Genomic DNA, 21,365 nt, shown 5'->3' with positions numbered 1-21,365 from the left:
ACCTCAGCCTCCCAAAGGCGCGGGATTACGGGCTAAGCCACCAAGCCCAGCTGATTTTATATCTCTTAAAGAGGCAAAAGATTAGCCAGGCGTGGTAGCACACTACTTGGAAAGCTGAGGCAGAAGGATCGCTTGAGCCCAGCAGGTCGAGGTTGCAGTGACAGGGAGTGTGCCACTGCACACCAGTCTGGGTGATAGAGTGAGACTCCAACTAAAAAAAAAAAGGCAAAAGATTTATATGATCTGAAGAGAAGCCATATTGTATTATATCTCTTTAAAAGATGTCCAGGTATGTAACACATGGTGCAACCCTAGTAAGTACACATATAGAAATTATGAACAATAAAGTTTTCTGGAATATTATCGTATCCTTGAATATCTTGAAACATGTAAATGGAATATGCAATCAACTGCAAACATTTGAAAAGGTAACTATTGCAAAGGATTTGGAAGCATGTATTTCGTTAACAATGTAAGCATTTTTTGTCTTTGTCTATGAGCAATTCAATTATTTTGTTTCTGAAATAAATTAAGTAAAGCTTATTGAGTCAGTCCTTGTTTCTAGGGAATTGCAGTTCAATTTCATTTTTAATTAGAATTGAACATTGTGAATTTCTTAGCACTGGTAAGCAAGATCTAGCAATAAAGTATGTACTTAATTTGTATTAAGTTTCTGAAATTTAGTGTAGAGAGTGAGTAATATGTCTGGTTAATATTTAAACATCTCACAATGTTCTGTCGTAGAAGTTTCCATTTATAAAAGCTACTGCTCTATAACAAATTGCTTTCACTTTCCAATAAGCCTGTTATCACAATATGAGCAAAACTTACTCAATTAAAAGAGAAAACAAAGTAAAGTAATTATTTACTCCCATTTGAAGTGCACAGTGGCTTATAAAAGTTCTATAAATGCCTATGAACGGTAGATATGTTGGCTTAAACATCATTTTTGCTTAAATATTGTTGCTTTAATCAAGTATCAATGTGTTCATATGGTGTGGACATTTCTACACATATGGCCTTTTTTATGAAAGAAGAAAGATATATTTTCCATTATGATAAACCCACATGGAAAGAAGCTGTGAACCATAAGATCAGCTGGTCTAACCTAATGTTGCCTCTTTCAGTTTTCACACCTGTTTATACTTTGTGTCTTGTTTGTTCAATATTACTCTGATGTTATTCATCACATTGGAGCTACTTGAAAATTGTATCCTAAGGTATCTTTTTCCATCATTTCTGTCCACTCAGACATTAAACAATGTGTACTCTGCTCAGTATTCTGTCTTAATACAGTACTAGAGACAGAAAGAAGAGTTGGGATGGGGGATCTGTGGAGGATGCCTCAGTCACCTGGGATACAGTCCCCTGAAATAACACTTGGAGCTATACTCCTAGACCTCTGTGATGAGAAATGTGGCAGGTTGACTTAACAGTTAATGTCATATTCAAAAGTTAAGTCAGAGCCAGAATGGACTTTTGCTACCTTAGCTCTTTAAAGTATATCTAGGGTTGAATAGAAATATACATGCGGATAATTTATTTCTTCATCCCAAAGGGAATCGTGATGCTCAAGGAAAACAAACGCCTTTCTGGACCAGGGAAGTGGAAAATCTAGCTTTGACCTCTGATGGGTTTGTACTATAAACAGAACTTGTCAATTTCTGCTTGAAAGGATTGCAAAGACAACTGGTAAACCGTATAGACAAAAGATATGCTCTTTGACCTTTCTTTGGCAACTGTAAATCTTTCTAATTAGTGCAATCAGGAAATATATCTTGGATATTCTTTCTGTTCTAACTGAATTCTCTACATGAAGTATGCATCCTATTTTCTACCTAATAAGAGAAGCTACAAATAATTCATGTCCATGTATGTATACATAATCCTTGAATATGCCCAGGAGTGAGAATATCTGTTTGTGTACAGTTATTCATCTTATATAATTATATAATTAAATACGTTAATTTTAAAAGGGATTGAGAAACTATGTCTCCCACGAAGTAGATTGCTTCTTTTTATAATGAAGAAAAAAAACAGGTAAATAGTTGTGTTTACCTGATAGGCAAGAAAAATGCAATAATTTATTATCCTAATTTTAAGATACATAAAATAATATTATATGTAATAGAACTACACAATTTTTAAAAAACATAAAATCATTTGGAGAAAAATTACAGACCACAGGACTCTTGACTCTTGCGATCTAACAATGAAAAACAAACACCTGGTAATATGTGAATGACATAAGTCATTTAAAGATTTACTTTTTGAAATAAACTAATGTGATTTTGTCATTTTTGTATCAAGAAACATTCTTTTCATGATAACTAGCTTGTTTTTCTTCTCCTTCTCTAACACTACTCCCCACCCCAGACAAATGCAAAGAAATTGCATTCTGTGAGTTATCAGTCTGGTTTTTCCTTATCATCACCACCAAAATAAATAAATAATAAAATGAGAAAAAAAGAAAAAGCCTCACACATTTTGTAGCATTTTAAACTTCTCAGAATCTTTCAGTCATATTACCTGCGCTGACCTTTCCCATCATTTTGGGTAACTGGCAGGGCCCTTGCCACCCCTTTTCACGAAGAAAGTTGAATTGTAGAGCTCTTCAGTGACACGCCCCACATGCCTTGCTGAATGACTGGTGCAGGGCAAGACCTCTTACTCTCAGTCCACTGCTTGTTCATCTGCCATGTTACTCGCAGCTCCCACTGCAGAAAAATAGTTAGATAAATTCAAATGTATTACAACAGCTGATAACGTCATAAGACACTTGTAAGCAATACAAGATTTGAAGTTTCCCTGATGCAATTTTAAAAGCAATTTGACATATGCCTTTAATGTTCATTGATTTTTCCTCATATAGTCTTTTTATAGTCATCCACTTTGGAGAAAAGTTACATATACATATTTCAATGTTTAAAAAAATACTTTATCTTCATAGGATGATTTATAATGCTATAAATTACAAAGGCATTGGACATTATATATATGCTTAGTCATCAAGTTGTTTTTCTTTTATATAAAAAATTAGAAGGTCTGTTTATTATTTAAATTATAGAGACAATTTTGTAGGCAGTAGAAAGAGAAATATTGAATGTTGTTTCTTATACGCATTGAAAAATCAGAAAGTTATTTATGTCAATAAATCTAATAGCTACTTTCTGAGATACCTTTAAAGATAATTCATTCTTATTATCCATGGGTTTCTCTTTATTTGTATGGCTTTTGTTAAATATACTGTTAGTTAAGAATATTGGTAGCATATAATAAAAATAAAAAATATGCTAAATTTTCACACACTAAATAGTCTTTGACTCTATATTTTTTCTTTGGTCTTGTTAATTCAAATAAAATATCTCATAACTGCAGAGACACATGCACATCAGCATATGAGGCCATGTTCTATCTCCCCCGCTCCTGTCTTTTCCTCTACTACAATCACATATGTAAGCGCTAAGAAAAGTTGGTAAATCAGAAGTTTACTGTCCTTATGACTTAATTTATAAATATATACAGTGCTAATATTCTTCTGTTCCTTTTGAATGTAATTTTTTTGGTTTAAAAGCAGCAGCATATCTATAGATTTTAAAAAGGGCATGTAGTTTGGTAATATCAGCAGTATATGTGTATTTACTACTAACAATTGTATAGTTTTCTCCCAATATACTCTGTAAGGAATGAAATCATATTAGATAAATTGTTAAAGACAAATACCCTTCAACAACAACATCGTTAATTTTTTTTTTTGAGATTGAGCTTCTCTGTGCCACGACTATTGCAAAAAGCCAAATAGCTTATTATGAATAAAAAAGAAAGGAATTTTCCAATTCGCATTATTATTTGAAAGCAATGTGGCTTAATGGGGGAAAGTACAGAAAAATAAGAACACATTTCTCTAGTCTGAAATCTATTAACTATCTATGCGGTCTTGATCTAGTGATCCTTATGTCATGATTGCTTTACTTGTGAAATAAGAATAATTCCATGGTGTTATTCTGAGGCTACACTGAGACATTAGTTTAAAATGAGATAAAAATATATAAGGAGATCTTATGAAAAAGGAGCTCCTTCCTTCCTTCTTCCCTCCCTGTCTCCCTCGTTGCCTTTCTTCGTCCCTCCCTTCCTTCATTTCTTCTTTCCATCCTGAATTGTAATGATAAAAGTTGGAGATTCTTTTTAGAACTCTGTAGCAGCCTTAACTTTCTAAATAATTTGAACCTTTTTTCTTTACAAAAGCAGGAGGTCATTGTTTCTTATTAATCTCACTAGAATTATTTAAATAACTTTGGATACATCAAGTAAAGCAATTTGAAATCTCAATTAAAGGTGTTCAGTGAATTCAAAGAAGAATGATGTGATTATGCCTTGGATATGCTCAGTCTGATTACAGTGAATTTCCTCACCATAATAGTCTTTTTTTTTTAATCTCTGACAAAAAAAAGATGAGTTTATTTCTGAAACATAACAAAGAAAACAGTAATCTTACAAAGCATTTTAGTGCCATCCTTATGATACAAAACGTAACAAGGGCCAAACTGCAAACCCATTAATAGGAAAACAATCTGAAGAAGAAAGGATAACACAACATTTGAGCTTCTGAAGTAAAAAGATCTGCTTAAGAAGTTGCCATATATTGTTTTTAATATTTTTATCTTTCATATATATCAGAGCTAGTTAAATTAAGTAAATAAGAATATACTATGAAATGTTAGATGTATGTTTTTAAAAGTTTTTTTGTTACCATAGTGATGAATTGTTAAAATGTCCTCAATCTATTGTTTTAATACATGTTAATCCCTACGACAGGACTTTGTCAAAATCCAGGTTTTTTATCACTCAAATAAACAGGCATATACTTATCATAGCATTTATTTCAGTGTCTTTCTAGAAACCATATCTTCTGATGTATTTCATAAGTTCAACCTTTAGTCAGTCTACTTGTCTTTATAAGGGGTATAATTGAAAGGAAAGGCGTACTTTAGTGCAAAGATCACCAGACTTGAATTCAGAAAACTTGAGTCTGATCCCTGGCTTGTTACCTATGACCCTGGGTCATTCCTTTAACCTTCACAAGGCACAATAGGAATGGAAATGACTTAAATCATCTGAATAAATATCAACAAACAAAAGATAATGCCTGGCCCATAGTAGATGTATAATAAGTGCTTGTTGATTTGGCTTCAGGTTGACAGAAGACCTAGATTCCAATCACAGTAATATTCCTGAATCTTTGTTTAAAGTGTGGCAGATATTTGCCTTATGTCGGTGTGTTAGTTTGCTAGGGCTCCATCAGAAAATACCACAGTCAGTGGGCAACTTGGCGAGACCTCATATCTACAATAAATCAAAATGAACTGGGCGTGGTAGTGCGCGCCTGTAGTTCCAGCTACTTGGAAGGCTGAGGCGGAAGGATCGCCGGAGCCCAGCGGGTCGAGGCTGCGGTGGCCGGGAACGGCCACTGCACTCCAGTCTGGGTGACCGAGTGAGACTCCAACTCAAAGAAAAAGAAAAAGAAAAAGAAAATACCACAGTCTGTGTGGTTTAAACGACAGAAATTTCTTTTCTCACAGTTCTGGCATCTCTAAGTCCAAGCTCAACGTGCTGACAGGTTTGGTTTCTTCTGAAGCCTCAGGTGCTGCCTTTTCATTGTATCCTCACAGGGCCTTTTTTCTGCATGCCCTGTACCTGTCTGGTGTCTCTTCCTTTTCTTACAAGTATACCAGGCACATCAGATTGGGATTCACCCATATGACTTCATTTAACCTTAATGATCGCCTTGAAAGTTTTATTTCCAAATACAGTCAAATTTTGAAGTATACTAGAGGTGAAGGGATTCTACATATGCATTTTCAGGGAATGCAATTTAGTCCATAGCAATGGGCCTGAGTGTTTTCTGTAAAATTAAGCTTTTGTTTTTATGTTATATTCATTCTTGTTTCCCACATGAAGACCCAGAAAACTTTTCTAGCTATAGAGGTCAGACAAATATTCCTAGTTCTGGCTGAACACGAACTCATGGAAAAAATACAAGCTTCTTCCTTTGGTTCTTGATATACAATTTGGGGATGCCATGCATTCTGACCAGCACAAACGAAAAGAGCAGGAGAGCATTTAGTCAGTCCACAAGGGTGAATCGACAGTCTAGGAGGATCTGTGAATGGATGAAAGCCTAGCCGTGGAATTCAACTGATACTCCCTTGCTAGACACTGTGAATGACTGGGTTGTCTAAAAAGCAGTAATAAAAGCATCCTTCTGGTGGAGAAAAGATGTTTTGATTGACAAGTAAGAATAAAAGTCAATAAAAAGAGAAGTTGAATAGCAGGTATTAGAGAAGGGCTCTTTCTCTCTTTTTTTCTTTTTTTTAAAATTTTAATCTTAATTTTTTTTTGAGTTGGAATCTCACTCTGTTGCCCAGACTGGAGTGCAGTTGGCATGCTCAAGGCCACCGCAGCCTCGACCTGCTGGGCTCCGGCGATCCTTCCACCTCAGCCTTCCGAGTAGCTGGAACTACGGGCGTGCACTACCACATCCGGCTAATTTTTTTTTTCTTTTTAATTGTAGAGATGAGGTCTCTCCAAGTTGCCTGGGCCATCTCGAACCCACGGGCTCAGGTAATTCACTCACCTCAGCATCCCAAATTGCTGGGATAACAGGCTGAGCTAATGAGCCTGGCCAAGAAGAGTTCTTAATTTCTTACCTTCCCTGGAGTTGATTTTCTTTGACTAATATTTTCCTGAATATCTGAATATCACGTAGCTACCCAGAGCCCAGATGCTAGCAGTCCAGGACAATGGGAATGTAAACCTATCGTGGGCCATTCTAAAGTACCTGCCTGACTACTATCCCTGAATGAATAATTCCCAGGAAGCTTAGCATTTTGTAAGGTATTTTCGGTGATTTCTGTGACCTGCCCATGAATTGCTAGTACCATTTATTTCAGAGGTGATTACTTGAAAATTGATAGAACCTAGGTTTATGTACTATACTACAAAGAAAATGTATGAGTATGGTTCACAGCAAGAAATACAGGATTAGCCACCCAGAAATTGGCCAAAGATGTTTTACATATAAGACCCTGTCAGCAAGATAAAAATCACACGTTCAGAATCCATTGGGTTAATCTCCACCACTCTCTCTATCTTTACTTTTAGATAACAAAATAAAAATCAAAACAAAATAGGCCTGTTTTATTTATATATTTTTACAAAAGGAAAAAGAAAGAACATAACACAATTAGTTAAATGTGTAATTCACAGACAAGTTGACTTAATACATTCACATTCTAACAGTATGTATAAAATGCCACAACAAAATGTACTGTGTAAGTTTTCTAGCCAGTAGGTGTGAACAGTAGAGCTAAATAATGTTCATGTAATACACTTGTACCATATTCACGATGTTTTTCATTCGTCCATTTATGATTTGATACATATTCCAATTTATTCATCAACTCAACAACAATTAGGAAGATCATTTGTGCCAGACACTTTACTAGACACTGGGTAGAACAGATGAAGTTATAGGGCTCCCGCTTCAAGTCAGTCGATCACCATTGAGTGTCCCTAATGTTACCCACCAAATCTTTTTTAATTCTTGGAAGGAAAGATACAATTCACTTGCTGCATTGGGGACATTACAAATGTTTCAAATGATATGTTTTATTGGTGGTGGCGGTGATGGAGCTGTGATGTAGTGTGAAGGGAGTTGACTCACCCTGGTTATAGGAATTGAAAAGTGTCACAGGATGACAAGGACCATTTCCTTGTCAATAGCAGCTATGTCAGGCAACTCACTCATGTTGAGATACTACAACCCCCATGGAAACTTTGACCCAGTACTTAGTGGTTCTTTCAGATAAATAAGAGAGGGTGGAAGGTATGTGCATAGGAGGCTGGTTTAATAATCCCTATATTCATCAAAAACATAATGTGAAATATTTATGTTTTGTGGGAAAAAAATCCTTAGCTATAGAATGATTAGTAATTATCACTGATGGACATTTTGAATAAATATGTTCAGTAAATTTGTGTAATATCTAACTTCTCTTCTGGAAATAAAATACTGGTTGAAGTATTTTTTTAGAGTAGAAATATTCCCCTTATCAACAGAATGTTGATAGCTGCATCAAAATAGTGTTCATTTAACCCTACATAATTATGCAATTGTCGTATATATGCTGCATATTTTTGGTTGTAAACACTGTAAAAAAAAGTTTTGAAGGATAAAGTTAGCATTTTATAGTATAATATTAAATTAGATCTGAAAAGAAAGAAAGGAATAGTTCCATTACCTAGAGGAATTTTAATGTGTAGATTCTAAGTATTACAGTTTCGTTATATTGTCCCCAATAGAAGTTTAATGCAAAATTAAAATATTCAGTAAATTTTGTATGTGACATTTAAATTATATGTGATATATGCAATAAGTATATCTTTATAAACATTTTGAGGCTGGGCACGATAACTCACGTATATAATCCTACCACTTTGTCTGAAGCAAGAGGATCGCTTCAGCCCAGGAGTTCGAAACCAGCCTGGGCACCATAGCGAGACCTTGTCTCTCTACAAAAAAATAATCAAAAAATTAGCCGGGCATGGTGGTATGCACCTGTAGTCCCAGCTACTCAGGAGGCTGAGGCAGAAGGATTGCCTGGGCCCATGAGGTCAAGACTGCTGTGAGCTGTGATTGTATCACTACCATAGCCTGGACGACTGAGCGAGACCCTGGCTCTAAATAAATAAATAATTAAATAAATAAATAACATTTTAAAAATCACTGAATTAGACTATATGGTTTTTCATTTAGAGCAGAAAGAATTTTTGAGGGTAATGTAATTCAATCTTGCATTTTATGGATGATGAGACCAAGGTCTAGAGAGATTTTCTGTATTGTCATGTAGCAATTTGTGCCATGGTTGGCACCAAAATTCAGAACCATAGCCCATTCTTTCACTTGTCTTGATTGCGATTGTTATATTTGCAAGTAACAGAAGCCCTCTTAAAGGAAGGGAGGAGTCTTTCCCAGTCCAAGTGAGGAGTTCAGCTTGCCCTGGAGTAGTCTGTGCACAGTGCTCTCTCTCTCTCGCCCATTCTCATCTGTTTTCTCTGACAGCTCCTTGTTTTGTCAACAGTTTCCTTCAGAGGACTCCTAGCTTCTACACCCTGAGAAAGATGGTTACAGGTTTCAGCGTGGCAAAGAATACCAAGCTTATCACATATAGATAAGTGAGAGAGGAGTCAGGGATAGTTGACATTTAATATCAGGAAATCTTGGCCTAGGATTTGACCCTACTTTTCAGGAATTAGGCTCCCAGTGTAATCAGCAACCTAGGTCTCAACTCTCTAAAACTGTGAGAGGTACTGGGCCAGGCTGAACACTTTCGCCTGTGCCAAGGCACAATCTGCCACCCCCGAACCTGACAGAACAATGACAGCAGGCTTCACCCCTTTAGCATTGGCTTGTCTTTAAATGCATATTTTAAAACACAATTCTACCAGAGTAGTAGAGCTTTTGAACGTTTTAGCCAATCCAACCTCAGCATACTCAAAATACAGTGTTAACAACACAGAGGGACATTTTCATTTTCTTTAACATAGGCAGTATTCCCTACTGCTAGCTTCCCTGGAAATCCGGTAATAGACCATTTCTGAAATTAAGAGTTTCTGAAATGAGTCACTGAATGAAGAGTACTGTGATGGCCAGCACCAGGCAGCACTGGAAACCAAATTTGACAGCATTGAAGAGGTGTCTCCCTGAGGTGCAAGCCCTGCAGGCATAGGAGGGAAGAGGAAGCCAACTCACACGTTGGGCTATCCCCTCAGGGCTGTGGGGAAGTCATCAACTCTAGCCAAAAATAATATGTACTCATACACTATTGCTTCATTATAGGCCATCAGCTATAGAAAAAGATCATGTTATATATTGATTATAAAAACAAAAAGATTATGTTGCATATTGATTATAAAATCAAAAAGATTATGTTACATATTGATTACCAAACACTCAGAAGAGATAAAATTGGCAACTCCAGCATATTATTTTTGACTAAGATAAATCAAAAGTGTTATATTTCATGAATATTAAACAGTCAAACAGTTATTGTACTGACCTTTTTAGAAGGTTTTTTTTTAGGATATTTTGCTTATCTCACTCAACAGGGTCAGAAATTTCAAAAAGAAATAAAAAAGCACTTGACTTTCTCGTGCTCATGGAGGACATCACTCATAATATTACTTTTGTGTGACCTCACAGTCCTCTTGGCAATCATTTGGCCAGTTAATGCCATTATTATAGCACTCCAACATGAAAGCTTTTGGTCATTCCACTCACAAACTGAACTTCCTGAAAGGAGAGACCTTGTCCTATTTATCGCCATGTCCCAATGCCAGCGTTTTGCATTCACAAAAGTGCCACCCAATATATAGTTGTGAATAAATATGTGGTCCAGGAATCTTAAAAGTAATTTTTCACAAGCAGATAATTCCCAAAAGTAAATATGTTAGTGACCAAAAGTATGCATGATATGTTTAACTTGACTTGTAATTAAAGTATTCATTTTGGTCAATAATTTTTGGCTAGATTGGTAACTATTTCTTAAAAAGCAATAATAGCCAATGTTTTTAGAGTAAAGAGAAGTAATTCCTTGCATATATAGCTGGTATGCATATAATTTGTTTATTAGCTTCTCTGGAAGGAAAATAGCTTTCAAAAACCATTTTAAAAAGTAATACATTGGCCTGGAAATTCCACCTGTGGAAATATATGTTATTTGTGCAGGGATTTAACTATATGGAAGTTGCACTATAATATTTAAAAAAATAAAACTAATTTGCATGACCAACAGTAAGAAATTGGTTAAATAGCATTTGATGGCTTCTCTGTATAATATTATTTATAGCGTGTACCTGTATATATAACAGTATACAGCTTTAAAATTATATAAAAATGTGCTTATCAACGTGGACATATGTTTTATTTTGTACTGTTAAACAAATGAAAAGGAATAACAAAATAGCATTTATGATTTGGTGTTACTTGGTAAGACTATGTGTGTACGTTCATAAGTCCCAGTAGAAGGGTCTAGATATGCCAACATATTAACGTTAACTATTTCCTGACAAGATAATGGGACTTCTTTCTTTGCTGTCTATAGACCTTCTTTTTAAAAATATATTCTTCCATAGTAAGCAGAACATTCAAAATCATTTCATTGATAGTCATTTTTAAGAATACTTATTTTAGTATGTAGACACTAGAAACCCTCCCTAAGGATTTCAATGGTGAGAACTTGAAGGGCAAGTCTTAAATAGTGCCTTCATATCCACACATTCTTAGTTCTTTTTCCCTTTTCTCATTCCTTCACTCTCCTTAAATTATTCTCTCCTCTTCATTAAAACACTGAAGAGAAAATAATTACAGAAATCTGATCTAAGAAGTTGTTATAAAAGGGGAATGTGAGTCAATTATGGTTTGTGTAGGTTCTCAATGTTAGTTTTTTGTTGTAAAACTAATACATGCTATTTATTACGTTAAAAATTGGAAAGTCTAGAGCATTATTAAAGAAGAAAAAATGCTATTAACATGTCATGCTTAAATTCTATATCAGTTTTCATTTTGTGCACATTGTTTTCATTATGCAGTTAATATCATTGTATGCATGCAATTATATATATATATATATTTTTTTTTTTCTAATAGAAGTGCATTCTAAGTATTTTCTCAGGACTTCCTCTTCTTTAAGAATAGCTGAAGTGCCAGCCTGCATCTTTCTTATTCATCCCCTCATTTAGTACTTCTCTTGAATGCCTACTGTAGGCCTGCTAAGTGCAAGGTGTACAATGTCAGAGAAGATACACACAATCCCTGCCCTCTTGGAGTGGTCCATCCAGGGACACAAGCGGCTGCATTGCTTAGTCAACTGCAAAACTCAATCAACAACACAAGCAATCACTGGGAAGTGAAGTATAAGTGCTAACTAGAGTCATACGATGAGTAGTAACAGCCTGAATCAAATGTGACCTTTGGTCTTATATCCCTTTATTCCCTAATGTCCTCTAATTACTTTTCCTGTCTTGTGGGAAATGAATAGAATTAGCAAATCACAATTATTGTTTTTTATACCAGGTAAGTCACACTGAGGATGACTAAGATCAATAAAGTCTTTCCAAATAAATAAATAAATTTGAAAAGTTAAGACAAAAAGAGGTTTGATAAGTTGTCAAGTTCATCTACCTCATCATACTTACCTACTGTGTACTTACTAAAGACCAGAGAGAAAACTTTATATAAGACATGTCTCAGATGACAGTGGCTATTTTCAAAACATTTATTGACAGGGACAAAGAAAGGACTGATCATTCAAAAAAAGATCCCTTATTGGATTATGTGTAAATTCCTCAGTTGCCATATCTGGGAGGTCTGGCTGGGGTATTCCAGGCAGAGACCAAGATGACGAGTATGCTGGGGGACTTTGGGAAGTTCAGGACAGTGGCTATTTTCCAAACACTGTGAAAATGTTTCAACATTTTAATGACTGACATGAATGACAGGTTCAGCCCTGGAGGAAATAGATTACAATACTGCAGGTGACTTCTGCTTTAAAGAAAGGCATAATAGTTATCAGAACAACTCTCTTTTTAAAAGCAGAACCTTGTATCTGGTAGATCCTCTGGCAATCTCAAAAAGTAGAGAATTCAAATCTACTTAGCTAAAAAGTAGAGAGTAATGATTCTGTGACCAGACACATGAAATTAAATATGCTGCTTAAATATTGTAGAGATAGAAGAGGAAGAAGCCAGTAGAAAAACTCTGGGTTTGATAATTAGGAACTCTGAAATGTCTGCTTGGTTTAAGAGAAAAATACCCAGGAAAAGTAGTCATCCTATCATAGCTACCTGTATAAAATGGCAGAACATGAATTTTTAATGTGTATGATAATATTAATAGTTTGTTCTCCTCTTTTAGCTTTCCTTATTGGAAAAGGCTGAATTTGGAGGTGTTCTTCTATACATTGATCCTTGTGATTTACCAAAGACTGTGAATCTTAGCCATGATACCTTCATGGTGTCACTGAATCCAGGAGGAGACCCTTCTACACCTGGTTACCCAAGTGTTGGTAAGTTTGTTGTCCATCTTTTTATTCTTGAAATCATTATAAGGTCACAATTAATAAGTACATGCAATCTAAATTAACCTAGGGAAGTAAAGTCAAATAATTTTTACCATTCTACATTTTAAAAAGCAGATTTTTTATCTTCCCAAAATTATAGACTACCAATTTGTTAAAATAAAAATGTCTATAAATCTGTAATAGATTTTCATCTCAACAAATCGCAGTATAATGAACAGATGACAAACTTATTTTACGTGTTACTGGTGAATGTAAGAAAATGAACACCACAAGAGGCAGGCACTCCATGTAGTTCATGAGCATGTACAAATGCCCAGGGTCTTGAAATGTCTGCTCTTAGGGGCAACTGTAATAACTTTAAGTTCTGAGTCTAAGGGTATGCACGGTCAAGTTAGGTGAGTTAGAGAAGATGCTAGAGAAGAATGAATTGAATATGACTCTCTGGCTCTCTAGGAGAAGGGACCTCATTGGTTTTGCCAGTCACTGGCAGCAGGGAGATGGCCAACTTTGTATCAAATATCCATCCGTTTCCTAATAAGCTGTATTCATGATAGTAGGGATCATATGGCAGACAGAAGACAACTATGATTTGACAGGCTCTCGTGGCATCATTGAATTTCTGTCCAATGTGTCATTGACAAATATTCTGTCCTTTCAATTTGGCTGAGGAAAAGGCTCTTTGAAAGTTCTTCCAGGGTGATATTAACCCATTAACCATAATACTTCAGTCAGTAATTAACCTAACTAAAAAAAACTTTAATTATTCATATGTTCTGTCAATTATTTTCCTATTTGTCCCAAATTATCACAAAAGAATGTACTAGTTATCTTACTCAAGTTCAGAAGTGCATTCTTTCTGTATATTTTTACCACTTAATTAGTAACTCTATTTAAGAAGGAAGCAAACTGAGTCAAACGTGAATCACAGCTTAAGAATTTTGTGGAGTCCCTTGATTGCTGCCTTGTCTTCTATATACTTACAAAAGGATTCAGTCGATAATCCATGTAAGAATTTTCTCTGGAATCTCACTGGTCTTCACTTTGTACAGTCCCTTATCTCATCTTTCTAATCTTGAAATTAGAATTAGCAGATGTCCACCTGCAATTTCCAGACATCACTGCAAACACCAGTCCAGCTTTCTCATGCTCTCACTGCCCTGGGTTGCAATTTCTCAGCTTCAAGAGGCAGCGTTTGGTAGCTAACTCTACTGACCAGTCAGTGCTGCCCAAAGCAGGTACTTTATGAGCCTTCAAGTTGGCAAGTTACTCAGAGGGCCACATTTTCCCTGAACACTTTCTTTACTTAGGTCCTTTCATAAATGCAGAATGCAGTCATGTCTAGCAAATGTTGGCCATAGTCTCAAGCAATTTCAAAATCGTTTTTTTTCTTGTGTTTGGTATCTTGAAATAATTTATACTTACAAATTAGTTGCAAGTATAGTATATAACAGAATTTGTATACCTTTATTTCAACATCCTCTAATATTAACGTCTTACAAGATCTGGAGCGTTGGCTCACGCTTGTAATCCTAGCATTTTGGGAGGTTGAGGTGGGAGAATCACTTGAGTCTAGTGGTTCAAGATCAACCTAGACAGCACAGCAAGACCTTATCTCTATAAAAAAAAAAAGTTAACTGATCATGGGGACATGTGCCTGGAATCCTAGCTACTAGGGAGGCTGAGGCAGAAGGATCACCTGAGCCCAGGCGGTTGAGGTTGTGGTGAGCCATGATCATGCCACTGTACTCCAGTCTGGGTGACAGAGTGGGACCCTGACTGAAAAAAAAAAAACGAAAACAAAACTTCTTATATAACTTAAGTACAATGATCAAACCCTAAAATTAACATTGATTCATGTTATATAGACTATTAGTTAATTATAGACTTTATTTAAATTATCTTCAATACTCCCACTATTTTCTTTTCTGGGCCAGAATCCAATCCAGAATTTCATACTGCATTTAGTTGCCATGTGTGCTTAATCCTCTCCAGTCTGGAACAGTTCCTCAGTCTATCTTTTATTACCTTAATGCTTTTGAAGAATACTATCATGTTATTTTTCAGACTGTCTCTCAATTGGACCTGTCCAATACTTTCTAATCATTGGATTATAGTTATACATTTTGGCAGAAATATAGCAGAAGAGATGTGCTTCTTTTTAGCTCATATCAGGAGGTATATATGTTGATAAATCTCATTTCTCATGATGCTAACTAACCTCAATCTCTAGGTTATGGTGGTGTTTGCCAGTTTTCTCCACTGCAGCATTATTTTTTTCTTTGTAATTAATGAGTATATGTGAGAAGATATGATAAGACTGTAAATATTCTATTTCTTGTCATACTTCTCTCCACAATTTAGCAACCAACCATCAAGATTCTTACTTGCTACAATTATTACTGTAGTGTTTAGCAAATGATGATTTTCTATTTCATCATTCCTTCAAGATACTTTTTTAAAGAAACATTCTTGTGCATAGTTGCACTTGTCTACATTTCCAAACAAAGGTGAAATGGCTATATAACTGTATTGGACAAAAAGAAAAAATATATATAATTCAGACCTTAGCCTGACTTAGACAAAATATCCATGGAATAAATGACATTATCTCTCATGTTGCCCAATGTCACCTATATAGGTACCACATGAAAAATTTCTTTACAAATATTTCATTTTTTTACATATGAACTTTTATACAGTACACAAGAAAAGAACAGATACAGCCCATTTTACCTCTCTTTTTGCCCTGGTTGCTAAGAAGCTCTGATTAACTGCAATTATTTGTATTTCTAGCTTCTGACTCATTTATTAGAAATTTTCTCAATATTTCTTATTGTTTCATTTTTATTTTTACAACATTAATCCATTCACTAGGGCAGATCCCTTAATCCAATCACTCTTCAAAGGTCCCATCACTCAACACTGTTACATTGGGGATCAAGTTTCCAACATATTCAAGTCGTGACCTTCTACTTCCAGCCTTCCAAATGAATATCCTTCTTGCCTGCAAAATACATCCGTTCCATCCCAATAGCCTCAAAGGCTTAACTCCAGCGCTAATTCCAAAATCCAAACTCCAGAGTCTCATCTAAATCAGATATGAGTGAGACTCAAGGCAGGATTTATCCTGAGGCAAATTGATTCCAGCTGTGAGTCTGTGAAATTAAAAGTTATCACCTTCCAAAGCACAATGGTGGAATGGGCCTAGGAAAAACATTTTCATTCCACGAGGGAAAAAGTGGCAAGAAAGCAGTAACTGGTCCCAAGTAAGTCCAAAGCCAGTCAGGAAAGACAACAGTACGACTTAAAGCTGGAGAATATTCTATTTCTTGTCCTACTTCTCTCCACAATTTAGCAACCAACCATCAAGTTTCTTATTTGTTACAATTAGTACTGTAGTGTTTACTTTATAGTCTGCAGCCTTGACACACTGGACTGGATATTGGGTCCCGCCTAACAGGCCGCCCTGCCCCCATGGCTTTGCTAGACTCAGTTGACCCAGCAGCTCTCATGGGTTGGAGTCTCATACCCACCGATTTCCCAAGCTGACGGTTTACGCTGATAGCTGTATAGTTCTGGGATGATGGGGGTGGCCTCACTTCCATAGTGCCACTAGATATTAGCCTACTCGTGGCTTTCTTCAGTGGCTCTACCCCTGCAACAATATTCTTCCTGGGCCCCCAGGCTGCTGGCAACATCCTTTGAAATCTAAGTGGAGGCCGCCATAACCCTACGACTATTGTATTCTGCACATATACAGAGTCAGCACCACATGGATGCTACCAAGGTGTGTGGCTTGTGCCACTGGGAGCAGCAGCCCGATCTTCACCCAGGCTTGAAGCACAGCTGGGATGGTCAGTGGGCACTCCATGGAATTCAGGAGACAGTGTCTCTAGGCAGCATAGGACAGGGAGCTTTGGAGTGCATCTCAGGTCGTCTGCCCAAACCACTTGGCCCTCAAAACCCTAGCATTCTGGGCCTGTGATGGAAGAGATCTGAAGTGCCTTCGTTCTCTCATTGTCTTGAGAAATAGCACCTGGCTTTCTTTTATCCATATTGATCTCTTCAAATGGCTTCATCCTTGCTTTCCTCTCCAAAATACACCTTATTTTGTTCATGACTACACTGTGAATTAGTCAAATCTTTCCATTCTACTTCTCTTTTAATTAAAAATTCCATTTTAAAATACTTTTCTCTCATTTTACGGAAAACAGCCCAAGGAAGCCACGCAGCATCTTGAATGCTTTTCTGCTTAGATATTTCTTCTGCCAGATAGCAGTTTAATGTTTTAAAATTCCACCTTCCATAAAGTCCTAGAGCATAGATACAATTCAGCCAAGTTCTTTGCCACTATATAATAAGGATGGATTTTACTCCAGTTTCCAATACACTGCTCCTCACGTCTGTCCGAGGCCTCGTCAGAATGGCCATGACCATCCTTATTTCTACCGACATTTTGGTCAAAATCACTTAAGTGATTTCTGGGAAGATTCGGTCTTTTCTTGCAGCTGTTGTCTTCTTTTGAGTCCTCATCAGAATTGCTATTAACACTCCTAGATTTGTTCACAGCAATCTAGGCTTTTTCTAGCCTATTTCATTAAATTCTTCCAGCCTCTACCCATTACCCAATCCAAAAGCAGCTTCCTCATTTCCCGGTATTTGTTATAGCAAAAACTCCACTCCTGGTATCACTTTTCTCTTAGTCCATTCTGTGTTGCTATAACACAGTACCTGAAACTGGGTAATTTATAAAGAACTGAGATTTATTTCTTACAGTGCTATAAGTTCAAGGTCAAGGGGCTCACATCTGGTGAGGGCCTTCTTTTTTTTCTTTTTCTCATTCCATGGTGGAAGGCAGAAAGGCAGGAAAGCATGCATGAGAGGAAGAGATGGCAGAGCTCACTTTTATGGCATGCCTAACCTTAAGATTATAATCCCCCTCCCATGACAACAGAACCCTCATGCCAATCACCTTTTAAAGGGCTCACTTCTCAACGTTATTGCACTGGGAGTCAAATTTCCCACACATGGGTTTTGGGGGACACATTCAAACCATAAGAAATGACTATTAGAAGAACTAATATAAAACTACTTTTTCCCAACTCAATAACTCTGTTTTTCTAGCTAATTTAAGGGTAGTTAAGCTCTGAAGAAGTTCTATAGAACAACCAGAAATCCAAGGAGGTAGTTTTTAAAATTTTGTTTGCTTTTTAATATAGACAAAGTAAACAGTCACATAATAAACACTCCATGTGCTTCATTCAGCTTCATCAACCCTCTCATTCTACCATTTCTGTTGTGTTTATATATTCCCCACACCCCACAGCACAACTCAGTATTTTTCCAGATAAAATGTACATAAGTTGAAATACACACATCTTAACTGACAAATGGATACATCCATGTAATTTCCATCCCTACTTAGCTATAGAACACTTCCATCACCTCAGAAAGTTCTGAGTTCTTTCAGAGTCATTCTCCATCTTCAAGCCTTCCTAAACACTGGACTCACTTTTTCATAGTACAAAATTTCATAACTTTATAAAAATAAAAACATAAAGTATGTATTATATTGTGTGCAGGTTCTTCTGCTCAGAATAGTGTTTGTGATATTTATTTATTGTTGCATGTATCTGTAATTCATTTCCTTTTAATCCTAGGAAGTATAGGATAATTTTTGTGTTAGCTCAAGTAGGTATTTTGTAAACAAGAATGCCAACATGCTCTACCACAATATATGATCCAAATGAATTGTCCAAACAAGACACAGGAGCTCAGTGTAAAGTAGTTCTGCTCAGTCAGTCCCAGATCATATCCAACTTGTTTTTAGTTATTGTAGAATCACAGCAAAAAATGTCTAAAGAACATTAGTCCGGATAGCCTAGAAAATAATGTCTTGTGATCCATTCTTTTAAGAAAAACAAAGTCTTTAGATTCACTGGACTTGTTAACTACTTTGAGCCTTATTTTCTTCACAGTAGAAATGAGAGCTGCACAGATATTTATCTCACAAGATTGTTTTTAAATAAATGAAAACCATTGAGTTCCACTTCAGACTTAACTGGAAGTTCTGAGGGAGGGGCCCAACTGTCTGTGTTGTAACATATTTTCTGGGTGACTCTTATGCAACTGCATCAGAGAACCAGTGAGCTAGAGAAACTTTATTTTTATTCAATCTGCCATTCTGAATTGAACTACTAGCTATACTGACCTAAACTCTGTAACCTCATGTAACTGTTCTTACTTCATCTTGTGCTGCTACCTTTTGTATTTGCTGCCTCTATGTCAATCAGGATTCGGACACGTGTGTTCTGGATTCTCAGCCCAATTCTTGTACTCAATAGGCTATCTGCAAACATTTGTTGAATGTATAACCTGTTCCCATAGCACGACTGCTTGCTTTGGATAGCTTTGACCCTGTGCTATACATTGACTATTGTCAACCTAATTAAAACTGCTTTTTGAAGGAAAAAAAAGAAAGAAAAAAAAAAAAGAAAGGGAAAGTATGTGTAAGTAGTTACCCTGACAGTTTTGTTTGCAAAACATGTTTTTTATTCCTTAAGTGCTTCTGTCAACTCTTTCTTTTGTGTGTGTGTGTATATTCAAAAATCTTTATTTTTTTATTTTAAAGATGTGGGGTACAACAGTATACAAACGCTGATTATGCAGGTACTCTTGTTGATGAGGTGTGCTCCTTCCTCCCCTAGCAGTTTCCCTCAACTGCCAATCCCACCCCCACTCCCTTGGCAGTTGGCTACCACTGCCAATCCCTTTCTTACAGTATTATCATAATTGTTCAAGATCTGCTGATGACTGAGAACATATGGCACTCTGTTCTTTGTTTCTGTGATAGATCACTGAATATGATTGACTCTAAATTCATCCAAGTTGCTGCGAAGTCCATATGTTTGTCTTTCTTTCTGGCTGCATAATATTCCATTGTGTACATGTACCACAATTTTTTTTTTTTTATTCAGTCCACTTTCAATGGGCAGAATGTTTGGTTCCATGTTTTTGCTACTGTGAGTTGTGCTGCAATAAACATGCATGTGCAGGTGTCTTTTTCGTACAATGATTTGAATTCCTTTGGGTAGATTCCCAATAGGGGAATTGCTGGGTCATTTGGAAGGTAAATTTCTAGTTCTTTCAGAAATCACCACACTATCTTCCAAAGATGTTGCACTAGTTTGCATCTTCACCAGCAGTGTAGAAGCGTTCTTTTTTCTCCACATCCTCGCCAGCACCTGCTGTTTGTTTTATTAAGACGGCCATTCTTACTGGGGTTAGGTGGTATCTCAATGTGGTTTTGATTTGCATTTCTCTGATGATTAGTGAGGCCAAGCACTTTTTCATGTGTCTGTTGGCTGCCCATATATCTTCTTTTGAGAAGTGTCTATTCATGCCTTTGGCTCACCTTTTAATGGGGCTGTTTGTTTTTTCCTTTTAGCATGTTTGAGTTCCTTGTAGATCCTAGATGTTAGGCCTTTGCCAGATATATAGTTGGTAAATATTTCTTCCCATTCTGTGGGCTGTCTCCTTGCTCTCTTGATGGTTTCCTTTGCTTTGCAGAAGCTCGTCAGTTTGATGAGGTCCCACTTGTCTATCTTATTTCTTATGGTATAGGCACTTGGGGTTCTGATCAGGAATTGGTTGCCAATTCCAATTTCTATAAGAGTGTCTCCTGCCTTTTTAAGATTCTTATAGTTTGAGGTTTTATGTTCAGGTCATTGATCCATTTAGATGGATGCAGGGCTGGTTCAACATTCTCAAGACCATAAATGTAATTAAATAATTTTAAGGTTTATAGAACAAAATTCAATTCTTAACTTTGAAGCTTAAGAATCTTGCATTTTAGCCTGAGACTCAGGTGAATGGGACATAATAACTGATATTTACATAATTGGTTAATTATAATACCAATGAATAGTTGTAATGGAAATTGTGCTTGGCCTGAAATCATTAATCAGCTATATAAGATAAGGCCCAAAACAAAGAGAAAATCAGAAGGATATGGGGTGAGCATTAAAATAGGAAAGTTAGAAACTGATATCTTTAAAAGGCATTTCCTTTGGTCTATGTTGGAACATAAAAAAGAAAACCCTTTTCCAATTTGTACACATTAAGACTGTCTGAAGTCTAAGAACTAGAAATAGTATTAGAAGTCATAAATTCTTTCCTCCCATATTCTTCCTTTAATAATTTATCTTCTGAAGTCTCTGTGGACTA

At 36.2% G+C, this 21,365-nt stretch overlaps 1 protein-coding gene across 1 annotated transcript in view; it reads left to right on the top strand.

Moving 5' to 3' along the window:
• NAALADL2 (N-acetylated alpha-linked acidic dipeptidase like 2) overlaps positions 1-21,365 on the top strand; it is a 592,600-nt gene that overhangs the window by 60,751 nt on the left and 510,484 nt on the right. Inside the window, exon 2 of the mRNA XM_021717095.1 lies at positions 12,974-13,124. Within this exon, the coding sequence (XP_021572770.1) occupies positions 12,974-13,124 (151 nt within the window). The remainder of the gene's footprint in view (positions 1-12,973; positions 13,125-21,365) is intronic.

The sequence above is a fragment of the Carlito syrichta genome, unplaced genomic scaffold, assembly GCF_000164805.1.
Source record: "Carlito syrichta isolate Samal-C Ts95f unplaced genomic scaffold, Tarsius_syrichta-2.0.1 Scaffold309283, whole genome shotgun sequence".
NCBI classification, from domain to species: domain Eukaryota; kingdom Metazoa; phylum Chordata; class Mammalia; order Primates; family Tarsiidae; genus Carlito; species Carlito syrichta.
The sequence above is the reverse complement of the archived record's forward strand: the minus strand, read 5'-3'. Positions and strand labels throughout refer to the sequence as shown.